Below are 12547 nucleotides of genomic sequence, written 5' to 3' on the forward strand. Positions count from 1 at the left end.
GTGGCGAAAACAAATCCAGAAAAAGCGGGAACGAATTTAAAAGAAAAGGGAGGGGGAGGGAGGGAAGGGAAATCAAGGTAGGTCATGTGAAGGTTAGTCCCTTTGCTGTGCCTGGAATAATTCATTGGCTTAAATAAAAGTGAGATGAGGCCTCTTTGTAATATTTTAAAAATGGCCAAAACCTGTTCTGACCTAGGCTTCCTGAGACAGTAAAAAGTACACAATTAGTCCCAAAAACCCTCTTTTTATTTCAACGGCTGTGAATTCTGTTCATTCACAGCCTGTGATGAGTCACCAATAGTTTGTAAAGAGTCCGACAGAAGTCTGCCACAGTCCTTCGGGATAAGGCTGATAAGCACTTACCTTTATCTCCCTTGACCTAATTGGCAATTAGCTTTGCAAGGCCACACGGAGCACAGAGTCAAAATGGAGCTTCAGAATTTAAACTGACCAGCACGAACAAAATTGCTTCCTGCAAAGGCTCACTTGCCTTTGCTCCTCCTTTATGTCTTATGGGAGAGGCCAATCATCTCTAAGCCTTACTCCCAAGTCGCCCCTTTTGTCTTAACTGCTCTTGCCTTCTTTGCATGCACGCACTGGGAAAAGGCTCCCCCTGTTCCTCTGCCTCGCTGACCTCAGACTCTGGGGGCTCCGGAGTCAGAACATAACTCCCAGATGGCCCTGGCCCCATCTCTGCCTTCGACACAGAGCCCTCGTCTGAGCCTTCCCCACTGTCCCACTCTGCTGCCAGCTCCGCTGCCTTCCCCTCCTCACTGTCCGACTCTGCTGCCAGCTCCACAGGCTGCTGGCGGACCACAACAAAACCTGATCACAGCTAGAAGAAAAAAAATTATGTAGCCTGAGGATTCCACTGGCATTTAAGTGCTGTAGTCTCTTTTTTTGTCTGGTTCTGATTGGTAGGTTTATCTGAAGAACCTCATAGAGACTGAGTTTAAGGCCTATAGTTTATGACATAAATACCACTTATGCAAGCAAGGAAGTTATAAAGGTGGAAGTCAGGAGCCACCGGGAGTAGTGGGGAGGAAGAAACACATATGCAGGAAATATAATTGCCAGCTCAGCTGCTCAGGACTCAACGCTGCTTTCTTCTCTAATCAAGGAGAAACCTGCAGAAGGAATTGCTCTAATTCAGTGTTTTTTCAAACTTGGCAACTTTTCAGATGCGTGGACTTCAACTCTCAGAATTCCCCAGCCAGCAGGCTGGTTGGGAAAATCCTGGGAGTTGAAGTTCACACATCTGAAAAGTTGCCAAGTTTGAAAAAACACTGCTCAAATTCATGCTTCGTGTTTATTTGTTGTTTGTTTGGGATTGGTATACGTAGCATGCAGAGCAACTCTTGAGATTTGCGACCATGTTTTATGTCACGCTGCAACCAATAAACCACACCCAAACCATGATTTAGCATGATGTACAAAGCAAGCCAATCCTTCTACTGAAAGTCCTCTTACTACATTTCTCTGAGGAGGTGGCTGCATTCAATGGCTCCATCCAAGTGCACAATTCTCTGATCACCTCTGTGTATTTGCTTTCTTAGATCACTGGTGATTATTATTTTTTTTCCATGCACTTGTGTCCTTTCTGAAGTTCAAGGCAGGAGTTTGCTTGCTGAGGGCTCTTACTACTTTTATCTCTTTGTTTGCTTGCTTGGGTGCTTCCTATTCTTGAAGACACTAGGTAGCTAATAATGTCAACGTATAAAATAATGCCCTCCCATCCCAAATGCATATAAAAATAAAAGATCAAGAAATATTTTTAAAAAGCCAAAAATGGAAATGTCATGTACCTTCAATTAATTCAATTCAATTCAACCTTTATTGTCAATGCACAACATGTGTACAATGAGATTGGCTGAGCCTCCCTTTCGTGCACCACCCCTAACATAAATACATATCAATAACTCACAGTGAAAGAGAGAAAATCCCTAACCCAATAAAACATACTAACAACACACAATCCTCTATACATAGATCTGCGTCACATTACATTATAATATATTGCACCAATATGAACATGTTGCGCCAGCCCTGCAAGTCTATCATACTACATACTTCTGATGTTATGTTGCATTCAGGAGTCTTGACAGCCCATGGATAAAAGCTGTTCTTCAGCCTGTTCATACAATAATCAACTTGTGCTAATCAGGCTGTGCTGAAACTGAAATGGGCTGTTTATTCTTGCTGTTTGCTGCAAGGAGGTAAATTGCTGGGAGGCAGAGGCCAAAGGGCCAGTGGGTGGGCGGGGCTACATTCGGTGTATAAGACGCACCCAAATTTTCACCCCCTTTTAGGAGGGAAAAAGGTGCGTCTTATACTCCGAAAAATACGGTAACTGATTTTGAATCTTTTGGCTTTGATCCTTACGTCTATGGAGATTCTCAGTCATCCAGGTCACAATCGTCCCGAAGGTGGTTTTTCTAAAAGGCAACTGGACTTTCTTGGTTTCTTGGACTTTTGGAAAAAGCACCTTTGGGGACATTGATCCTTATGTTTATATAGTCACAGTTTAATTGAAAGTTTTTAAATTAGAAACTGAGCAAAGAGAAAGTGACAACTCTAACTAATCTCTCTCTTTCTCTCTCCCCAGTACTGGAGGCATCAGGCGATGTGGCTTTGTACGCTGGCATAGTGGTGGCCATTTTCGTCTTCATTGTTATCTTGATGGCTGTTGGGCTGGTTGTTTACAGGCGAAACTGTCGGGATTTCGACACGGACATAACTGACTCCTCTGCTGCATTAACGGGAGGCTTCCACCCAGTTAATTTCAAAACTTCCAGAAATGGTAAGGTTCAGCTTGTTCAGCTTTGAAGTTTTCCTCATGTGTTTTTGTACCTTCTGTGTATTGGTGAACCTTCTTAGCCAGACAGACAGAGGTCAAATCTGAGATTTGAACTGATGCAGTGGTGGGTTCCTCCCGGTTCGGCCCAATTCTCCCGAGCCGGTAGCGGTGACGATATGAGGTCACCGAACCGGTTCTGTCCCCCCGTGCCCCCCCACCCACCCCCCGCGTTATTCTTACCTTTTATTTGGCCCAACCCCCAATCTATTGCTGCCTCCTGAGTCCCAGCTGATGGCTAGAGGGAAAAAAACTGTTTAAACTCTTGCCGCAGGGCTTCAAAGGGCCGCCCTACAGCTGATCAGTGGTAAAAGAAAACAAATGAGTAGACCGGTGCCTGCAAAAATACATGAGTAGACCAGTGCCTGCAAAAATAAATGGGTAGACTGGTACAGCTCTGCAAGCAGTTAAAAGCCTGGTAGCCCAGTACCTCTGCTAAATCCTAAATAATTGTCACATGACCATCAAGCCACGCCCACAAAATAAGCCACACCCACAGAACCGGTAGTAAAAAAAATTAGAACCCACCCCTAAACTGATGGCCGCTGTTCTTCTTTTTTTCAACCTGGGGTGAACGTGCTTGATTTCTTTACACAATACAGTTTCCATTAAAACAGTAAGAGTATTAACAAAAGAGGTTAAATAAAATAGGGGAGGGGGCGGGGGAGGATCCTGTTAAGTAAAAATGTCCATGGTTTCATATGATTATGAGACAACTTTCTCTACCCATTTGTACTAAACATAGTCTCATTGGCAGACCTGTTCACATTACATTGCTGTAATGCCATCTTCCTTGGATACATTTTAATAGATAAAATGCCTCTTTTTTTCTATGTTTCGGTTTTTCCTAGGAGAAATTTATGGTATTGCTACAGGGAAAAAAAACAACCTCGTGGCGCTGTAAATATGAAATGAAATAACTCTTTTCAACCTGATGTCCCAAGTATGTTAGACTGAAGTCCCTTTCATCATAGCCAGTGGTCGGATTCAGCCGGTTCGGGCCGGTTCGGGCGAATCAGTTGTTAACACTCCCACAGCCTATTTTTGCTCCCAGGAGACTGCAGGGAGGCCTACTAGGCCCAAAACGGGGCGTGGGGGACGCAGCAGGCAGCCCCCCACCCCACAGCCTCTTTTTGCTCCCAGGGGGGTCCCTGCCGTGTGCTGGCTGTCATACCCCCTGGCCATGCCCACCATGGCCACACCACCCAGCCGGTCATTAGGGCAGAGAACCGGTTGTTAAATTATTTGAATCCCACCATTGATCGTAGCTAACATGATAAAGGAAAATGTAACCTAATATATCTGGAAGGCACCAGATTAGAAAAAGGCCAGCATACAGTAAATAACTGCAGACCTGTTGATTGCATCAGATTCAGATTCCATCTGGTGAAAAGGAATCAAGTCCCCAAAAATTTCGGACATGATCAATATGTTTGCATTTAAAGATTCTAAGGAACGCTGCTACGTTTTCTGTGTCTGAGAGATATTATACGATACGAATTAGGTGTTTTAGTATTTTATGAAACATATGCTTCAGTATGCTGTTGGCATAAATTCTGTGAAATGCATAAAGTTAACAGATATACAGCTGAATATTTAGTAGCTTGTTTAACTGATCAACGCAAAAGTTGCAGGTAAAAACATTGCCCTTTCTACTCTTCGCTGTTTTATGGCAACACATTTATTAATGTCCATAGCAGTGGTAATCAAGGTTCAGTTTTGATTTACTATTTAGGCTTTTTTTTTTTCAACTTGTTACCAAGATGAAAATAGTTGCGGTTAATTTAATGTGTGCTTTCTTATTATATTACATTTCCCTTTATTGAAAATGCTTACAGGCTATTAAATATTTCCCTGCCTTCATTTTCAGATACCCCCCAGTTGCTCCACCCTTCAGTGCAGCCTGATCTAACTGCCAATGCCGGTGTATATCGTGGTCCTATGTATGCCTTGCAAGATTCCTCTGACAAGATCCCCATGACCAACTCTCCATTGCTTGATCCACTCCCTAATCTCAAGATCAAAGTGTATAATTCCTCCACAGCATCCTCCTCCACTGGGATGCATGAAGGGGCAGACCTGTTAGGAGTCATGCCCCCAGGCACCTTTCCCGGAGACAGCCACAGGGATAACCATTTCATGAACCTAAGAAACAAAAGCATGGGCTCCCAGCAGCTTCTGACTCTGCCTCGAGATCCTGGGAATAGTGCCACAGGGACATTCGGCTGCCTGGGAGGAAGGCTCATCATCCCTGGAACAGGTAAGGAATACCGTGTTTCCCCGAAAATACAACCTACTCCAAAAGTAAGCCCTAGCTTGATTTTTACATATGTGCCCAATATAAGCCCTACCCCAAAAATAAGCCCTAATTAAGACCCCGCCCTCTCCAGGGTACACAGGAAAAAATTAAGCTAGGGTGGAGATGAGGGGGAGCTTCCCTACAACTTACCTTCGGACAATTGCAGCCAGTCCTCGCACACCTCGGCCTATTTCTTCTGCAGCCGGCAAGGCTTTCCTGAAGGCCTCTGTAGCCGATAACAGAGCTCCGGATTGATCTGGAGCTCTGTTATTAGCTACAGAGGCCTTCAGGAAAGCCTTGCTGGCCTTGCCAGCCGAAGACATTCTTGAAGGCCTCTGACAGTGAAAAGGAGGCCAGGAATGACATGCGCAGGTAAGGTAAGTCAGTGGACAACATCTCCCCCCCCCCAAAAAAAGTCCTGGTGCCTAAAAAATAAGACAGGGTCTTATTTTGGGGAAAACACGGTACACTTTTTACAAGATGAACACTCAGCCCAGTGATGAAGCCACAGTCCGAGAGAATAGCAGAACAGGCGATTTCAGAACCATGAATTGATTGATTATGCGACATTAAGTCAATTATAAGGTTTCCTCTGCCCAGTCATGTGTGACTCTAAGGGACAGTGGTCATCTTTGTTTCCTAGCTGAGGGAGCCAAAGTTGTCCAAAGATGCTTCTGTGGTCACATGGCTGGCATGACTATATGCCAAGGCACACAGAACACTGTTACTTCCCATCAAAGTGGTCCCTATTTATCTACTCGCATTGCATACTTTCAAGCTGCTACGTTGGCAGAAGCTGGGGCAAGAACAGGAGCTCACCACATCATGCAGTACTTGGGTCTTGAACTGCCAACCGTCTGGTCAACAGCCCAATGTCTTAACCGCTAGGCCACTGTACCCGCCAATAGAATAGAATAGAATAGAATAGAATAGAATAGAATAGAATAGAATAGAATAGAATAGAATAGAATAGAATAGAATAGAATAGAATAGAATAGAATAGAATAGAATAGAATAGAATTTTTTATTGGCCAAGTGTGATTGGACACACAAGGAATTTGTCTTGGTGCATATGCTCTCAGTCTACATAAAAGAAAAGATATGTTCATCAAGAATCATAAGGTACAACACTTAATGATAGTCATAGGGTACAAATAAGCAATTAGGAACAACATCAGTATAAATCATAAGGATACAAGCAACAAAGTTACAGTCATACAGTCATAAGTGGAAGGAGATGGGTGATGGGAACGATGAGAAGATTAAATAGTAGTGCAGACTTAGTAAATAGTTTGACAGTGTTGAGGGAATTATTTGTTTAGCAGAGTGATGGCATTCGGGGAAAAACTGTTCATTACGTTAAGTCAATGCCAATCCTCAACAAGACTTCCAAAGGTGTACCCATTGCCAGTGTAACCGAGTCCAGCCACTTTGTTGCTGGTCATCCTCTTTCCTTCCATCTTTCTCGGTGTTAGAGCCTTCTTTAGAGTACCAGGTTTTTGCACAATGTATCTGAAGTAAGATAATTTGAGCCTGGTCATTTGTGTCTCTTATGAGAACTCTGGTTTGATTTGATTTCTTTGTCGATCCATTTGTTTTCTGGGCTGTCCACAGTATTCTTAGGAGTCTGCATGCATAAGTCTTTGGCTTCTCTTCTCTTTTGTGCAATTTCCACAGTTTATTCTGGCATTTAGTTTTACTTCTTCTGTATCTTTATCTTTGGAGGACTGTTTTCATGGTCATCCTTAACAGCTCGTTTAAGCTCATTCCACAGTTCCTCTCGTTCCTTGTCAATGAGATTCTGGAGATTCAGGATTTCAAGCTGATTCCCGGTGGTCTCCTTGAATTTCAGAACCATGGACAGCTCTAAACAGCTAATACACTCCACTGAGGTCTTTGAGCCCGATTGAATCGTTGCTATACCGGTAGTCCTTGACTTATAACCATTCGTTTAATGACCCTTCAAAGTTATAACAGCACTGAAAAAAGGGACACAACCATTTTTCACATTTAATGACCATTGCAGCATCCCCATGATCACGTGATCAAAATTCAAGAGCTTGGCAACTGGTTCATATTTATGACGGTTGCAGTATCCTGGGGTCATGTGATCCCCTTTTGCCCCATTGACTTTCTGACAAGCAGTCAATGGGGAAGACAAGTTAACTTAAGAAGCGTGTCACTAACTTAACAACTGCACCAATTCACTTAACATCTATGGCAAAAAAAGGTTGTAAAATGAGGCATTTCATTTCATTTTTTTCATTTTATTAGATTTCTATACCGCCCTACTCCCGAAGGACTCAGGGCGGTGCACAGCCAAACAATAAAAACACATACAATACAAAATTTAAAAATAGAATAAAATCGAATTAAATAATTTTGGCCCCGACAAATTTAAAACCCCAAACTTTTAAAACCAATTTAAAATTGAATATATAAAATACTAAAAGATATTTAAAATTTTAAAAATCTTTTATAAAAGAGGGGGAAAATTAGGCCAGGCCGGCCTGGTGAAATAGTAAGGTCTTTAAGGCGTGGCGGAAGGTGCGCAGATCCGGGATCCTCCGTATCTCTGGGGGGAGCTCGTTCCAGATAGTAGGTGCCCCCACAGAGAAGGCTCTCCCCCTGGGGGCCGCCAGTTGGCATTGTTTGGCTGACAGCACCCGGAGGAGCCCCTCTCTATGGGAGCGTACTGGCCGGTGGGAGGCTATTGGTGGTAGTAGGCGGTCCCGCAAGTACCCAGGTCCTAAGCCATGGAGCGCTTTAAAGGTGGTAACCAAAACCTTGAAGCGCACCCGGAAGACCACCGGGAGCCAGTGCAGCTCGCGCAGGAGGGGTGTTACATGGGAACGCCATGTCGCTCCCATTACCACCCGCGCGGCCGCACTCTGCGCCAGTTGGAGCCTCCGGGTGCTCCTCAAGGGGAGCCCCATGTAGAGAGCATTGCAATAGTCCAGGCGGGAGGTGACAAGGGCATGAGTGACCGTGCGTAACGAGTCCCGATCCAGAAAGGGACGCAACTGGCGAATCAGGCAAACCTGATGAAAAATCCTCCCGGTCACGGCCGTCAAGCGCTCTTCTAAAGACAGCCGTGAATCCAGGAGGACGCCCAAGTTGCGAGCCCTCTCCGTGGGGGCCAATGATTCGCCCCCAATAGTCAGTGATGGCGTCAACTGACTATATCGGGACGTCGGAAACCACAGCCACTCAGTCTTGGATGGGTTGAGCCTGAGCCAAAAGGCTCACCTAACAAATGTTCCACTTAGCAATGGAACTTTTAGGCTCCGTTGTGATTGTAAATCAAGGATTACCTGTATTACTAGTATACTTGGAAGTCTTACTTTGAATTACAGTTTCCTTTTCTGGAAATTAGCATTTTATTCTAGTCTATTCTTGCTGACATATGAAATCAAAGAGGTCTCCTGGTGTTCTAATGAACCTGTATCAAGAGCAGCAATTTCTTTGGAATTCAGAGATAAAACTCTTTCCCCCATAGTGTACCTCCATCTTTTTTTACGGGATGTGTAGTTCAAAGTAGCCCATTATTAACCTCAGACAGACACTGAGAATACAGTTGTTGGGATTATTTACAGTAGTGGCCAAAATTGTGGAAACCTTTTGGGAAAAGTGTATTTTCTAAAACTAGCTAATAACACCACTTTTGGGGGGAGTAGTACCATAAAATTATATATCAATGGAAAGATAATTTAATCAAGAATGTAATGCAATAACGTTTGTGAAGGATTTGCTATTAGAATAGCAGTTACAGTATAAAGAAGAAAAGTAAAACACGTAGAAAAAACGAGCTATACAAAAATTATCACCATGTCAGTTACCACTTAGTTGGGTAACCTTTAGCATGAATTACGGCCTTACAATGTCTTCCCATAGAGTGAACCAAGTCTTTTAGTTCTGCAGCTGTTATAATGTGAAACCAAGATTGAATTATTGCTTCTGTTTTATTGTTTATTGTTGGGTCGCTTCTGACTAACAAGTTTCTTTAGTTGGTCAGCTCCATAGATTTTCAATTGGGTTAAGGTCTGGGCTATTCCCAGGCCATTCCAGCAGTGGAATATGATTATCTTGAAACTCCAAAAAACAGTGGTGTTATTAGCCACTATCAAAGCTCAAAAATACACTTTTCCCAAAAGGTTTCCACAATTTTGGCCACTACTGTAAGTTATTACAAGAATTTCAACAAAAGATCTTTGACTGCCAGACTGTTAAAAATAGTTTTCTCCATTCCATGGATTTTCTTTCAAATAGATTGGAAAAATAAATGATGGTGTAAACGGTTGAAATGCTATGATAACAATATTTATACCAAAGGCATCATTCTTACAAGATAATTAGGATAGGGTCTATAGTCACCATCAAAGATGTAGCCACTAAAAGCATTGTTAAGCCATATTCATTTCTTCAGAATAATTAGACATAGTTCCCCATAAGAAGGTAATAGCTAAAAAAAACCAGATTATGAACTTGCTTGGAGGTTTGTTGGGGGATACAGTGATTGTAGGATGGGTCAGTTGCAACTCATCCTGACTTCTTTCCTGCAGCCCAATTCAGGAGGGCGAACAGAGCCATCAGATATTAATTATGAAAAAAACAGAAGATAGGAGAGGCTGTATAAAGTATTCTATGGAATTAAGAATTATATCATTTAGCTGCAGAGAAATAGACATAGAGTAACGCTCTAGGAAATGTTCTCCATTATTTCATCTATTCCTTTTTTTTTTTTTCTTTTGTAGGTGTGAGTCTGTTAGTGCCACATGGAGCAATTCCTCAGGGGAAGTTCTATGAAATGTATCTGATGATCAACAAAGCAGAAAATATTCTGTAAGTAGACTAGATCATGTATCTTGTCTTTTTTTTTTTTTACTCTGACCTCCCTAAACCTTAAAAGTGATATCCAATTACAGGATATCCAGCTAAGGTTTCTTTTTATTATATTATTTTAGAACAGTCTTCCTCATCTTCATACGTGCATTTATCTTCAAATATTAGCATGCCAAACTAAATTCAAGGCAATTTTCTTGCACGTGAGTCTCAATATTCAAAATTATCTTACTCAATTCCAACTCCTAACAGAAGAAATTAAAAGTGCAGATAACTTAATCCCCTCGATAACTGGTTGCACGGTCCTGTGGCTGTTAGACATATTCTGCTCATACTACTTCTTCTAAATTTCCAGCCAAGAACCGTAGCTACAGTTAGATTGCTTAAAAACACCCTTTCCTGACTATGTGTCTTCCAAATGTAATGAACCAACTCTCATAGCATGGCCTGCAGTTGGTAATATATACATCTAAACTAGTGGTGGATTTCAAATTTTTTTACTACCGGTTCTGTGGGTGTGGCTTGGTGGGCGTGGCATGGCTTGGTGGGCGTGGCAGGGGAAGAATACTGTAAAATCTCCATTCCCACCCCAGTCCAGGGGAAAGTTACCACAAAATCCCCATTTCCTCCCGATCAGCTGGGACCTGGGAGGCAGAGAATAGATGGGGGTGGGGCCAGTCAGAATTTTTAGTACTGGTTCTGTGGGCATGGCTTGGTGGGTGTGGCTTGGTGGGCATGGCAGAGGAAGGATACTATAAAATCTCCATTCCCTCCCCACTCGAGGGGAAGGATACTGCAAAATCACCATTTCCTCCCAATCAGCTGGGACTTGTGAGGCAGAGAACAGATGGGGTCAGGGCCAGTCAGAATTTTTACTACCGGTTCTCCAAACTATTCAAAATTTCCGCTACCGGTTCTCCAGAACTGGCCAGAACCTGCTGAAACCCACCTCTGATCTAAACGGAAAAAGCTACCAGCGCCTTACTGAAATCATAGGATTCTGACTTTCTGAGTTGAGTTTAGGCTGACATTATTAATTATTATTTTTTTGTATCCCACCTTTATTATTTTTACAAATAACTCAAAGCAGCAAACATATCCAATACACTTTCCTCCTATTTTTACAACAACAACAACAACCCTGTGGGCTGGGGTGAGCTAAGCACTATGGGGTCACATGTATTCAGCAAATTAGGTCAGAAAAGTGCTTGGGATAAAGACAAGAAAAATGATTCAGGACAAGGAAAAATAACAATGATTTATTCACTTAAATATTATGATGGTTCAAGAAAAAGAATATTTCACATTTTGAAAATAACAGAATGTTACATTTGTTAACAGTTGTGAATTTCAGCAGCAGCAAGGTATGCATTAACTTCAGTACTCCACTCTGTCTTGTTCCTGCTAAAGAATATGGCACTGTTGACAAATTTTTTCAGCACCGGATGATGAAACGGGAGTGGGACTACATGCGTATGGGGGAGTGCCAGAAACCGGAAGAGCAGCTTCCCAGCACGCACGTGCAGAAGTGCCAGAAACCGGAAGAGCAGCTCCCCGGCGCGCACATGCGGGAGCACCAGAAACCGGAAGAGCAGTTCCCCTGTGCACATGTGCGCACCGAGAAGCAGAACTTCCAGCAAATGCATGCGTGCCGGTCACCTGGTCTTCCGGTTTCTGGCGCACAAAGACCAGCTGGCCGGCGTGCATGCACACGCCGGAAACCAGAAGCTCAGCTTCCAGGTGTGCGCATGTGCACCAGGGAGCTGCTCTTCCACTTTCCGGAGCTCCCGCGAGCGTGAAGACCAGCTGGCTGGTGTGCATGTGTGCGCCAGAACCCAGAAGAGCAACAGGTGACGGCTGGCGCGCCCAGAGAGATGGCTCTGTGTGCTATTTCCAGTACGAGTGCCATAGGTTTGCCATCACGGCAATATGGAGTTCCATTGTCTCAGATATCCTTTTGCGTTTCTAAGCCGATTACTCTGCAAGCAGAGTTCCACGGAGGCAACAAAAGTATCTTGTGTTTGTCCTTTCTAGCTTTCCCTCTGAAGGCACACAGACAGTACTGAGTCCCAGAGTGACCTGTGGTCCTACGGGGCTGCTTTTATGCCGCCCAGTCATCTTGACTGTTCCACATTGTGCAGAGGTCATTTCCCCAGACTGGATGTTGCAGTTGAAGACCCAGTCCCACCAAGGACACTGGGAGGTAAGTTGAATTAACCAGAGAAGTACTTGATGATGATGGTGGTGATGGTGATGGTGATGGTGATGGTGATGGTGATGGTGATGATAAAGAGCCGAGGTGGTGCAGTGGTTAGAGTGCAGCACTGCATGCTACTTCAGCTGACTGCTAGCTGCAGTTCGGCAGTTCAAATCTCACCGACTCAAGGTTGACTCAGCCTTCCATCCTTCCGAGGTCGGTAAAATGAGGGACCAGATTATTGTGGGCAATAGGCTGACTCTGTAAACCGCTTAGAGAGGGCTGTAAAAGCACTATGAAGCGCTATATAAGTCTAAGTTCTATTGCTGCTACTGCTGCTGCTGCTGATGATATT

General features: G+C 43.5%; 1 protein-coding gene across 1 annotated transcript in view; it reads left to right on the forward strand.

Moving 5' to 3' along the window:
* The window catches only part of UNC5B (unc-5 netrin receptor B), a 261952-nt gene that overhangs the window by 231661 nt on the left and 17744 nt on the right, over positions 1 to 12547 (forward strand). The window contains exons 9-12 of the mRNA XM_070944943.1: positions 2606 to 2800; positions 4725 to 5114; positions 9908 to 9995; positions 12030 to 12198. Of these exons, the coding sequence (XP_070801044.1) occupies positions 2606 to 2800; positions 4725 to 5114; positions 9908 to 9995; positions 12030 to 12198 (842 nt within the window). The remainder of the gene's footprint in view (positions 1 to 2605; positions 2801 to 4724; positions 5115 to 9907; positions 9996 to 12029; positions 12199 to 12547) is intronic.

This window comes from Pituophis catenifer, unplaced genomic scaffold (genome assembly GCF_029215685.1).
Source record: "Pituophis catenifer annectens isolate HBS135680 unplaced genomic scaffold, rPitCat1.0.hap2 SCAF_6, whole genome shotgun sequence".
NCBI classification, from domain to species: domain Eukaryota; kingdom Metazoa; phylum Chordata; class Lepidosauria; order Squamata; family Colubridae; genus Pituophis; species Pituophis catenifer.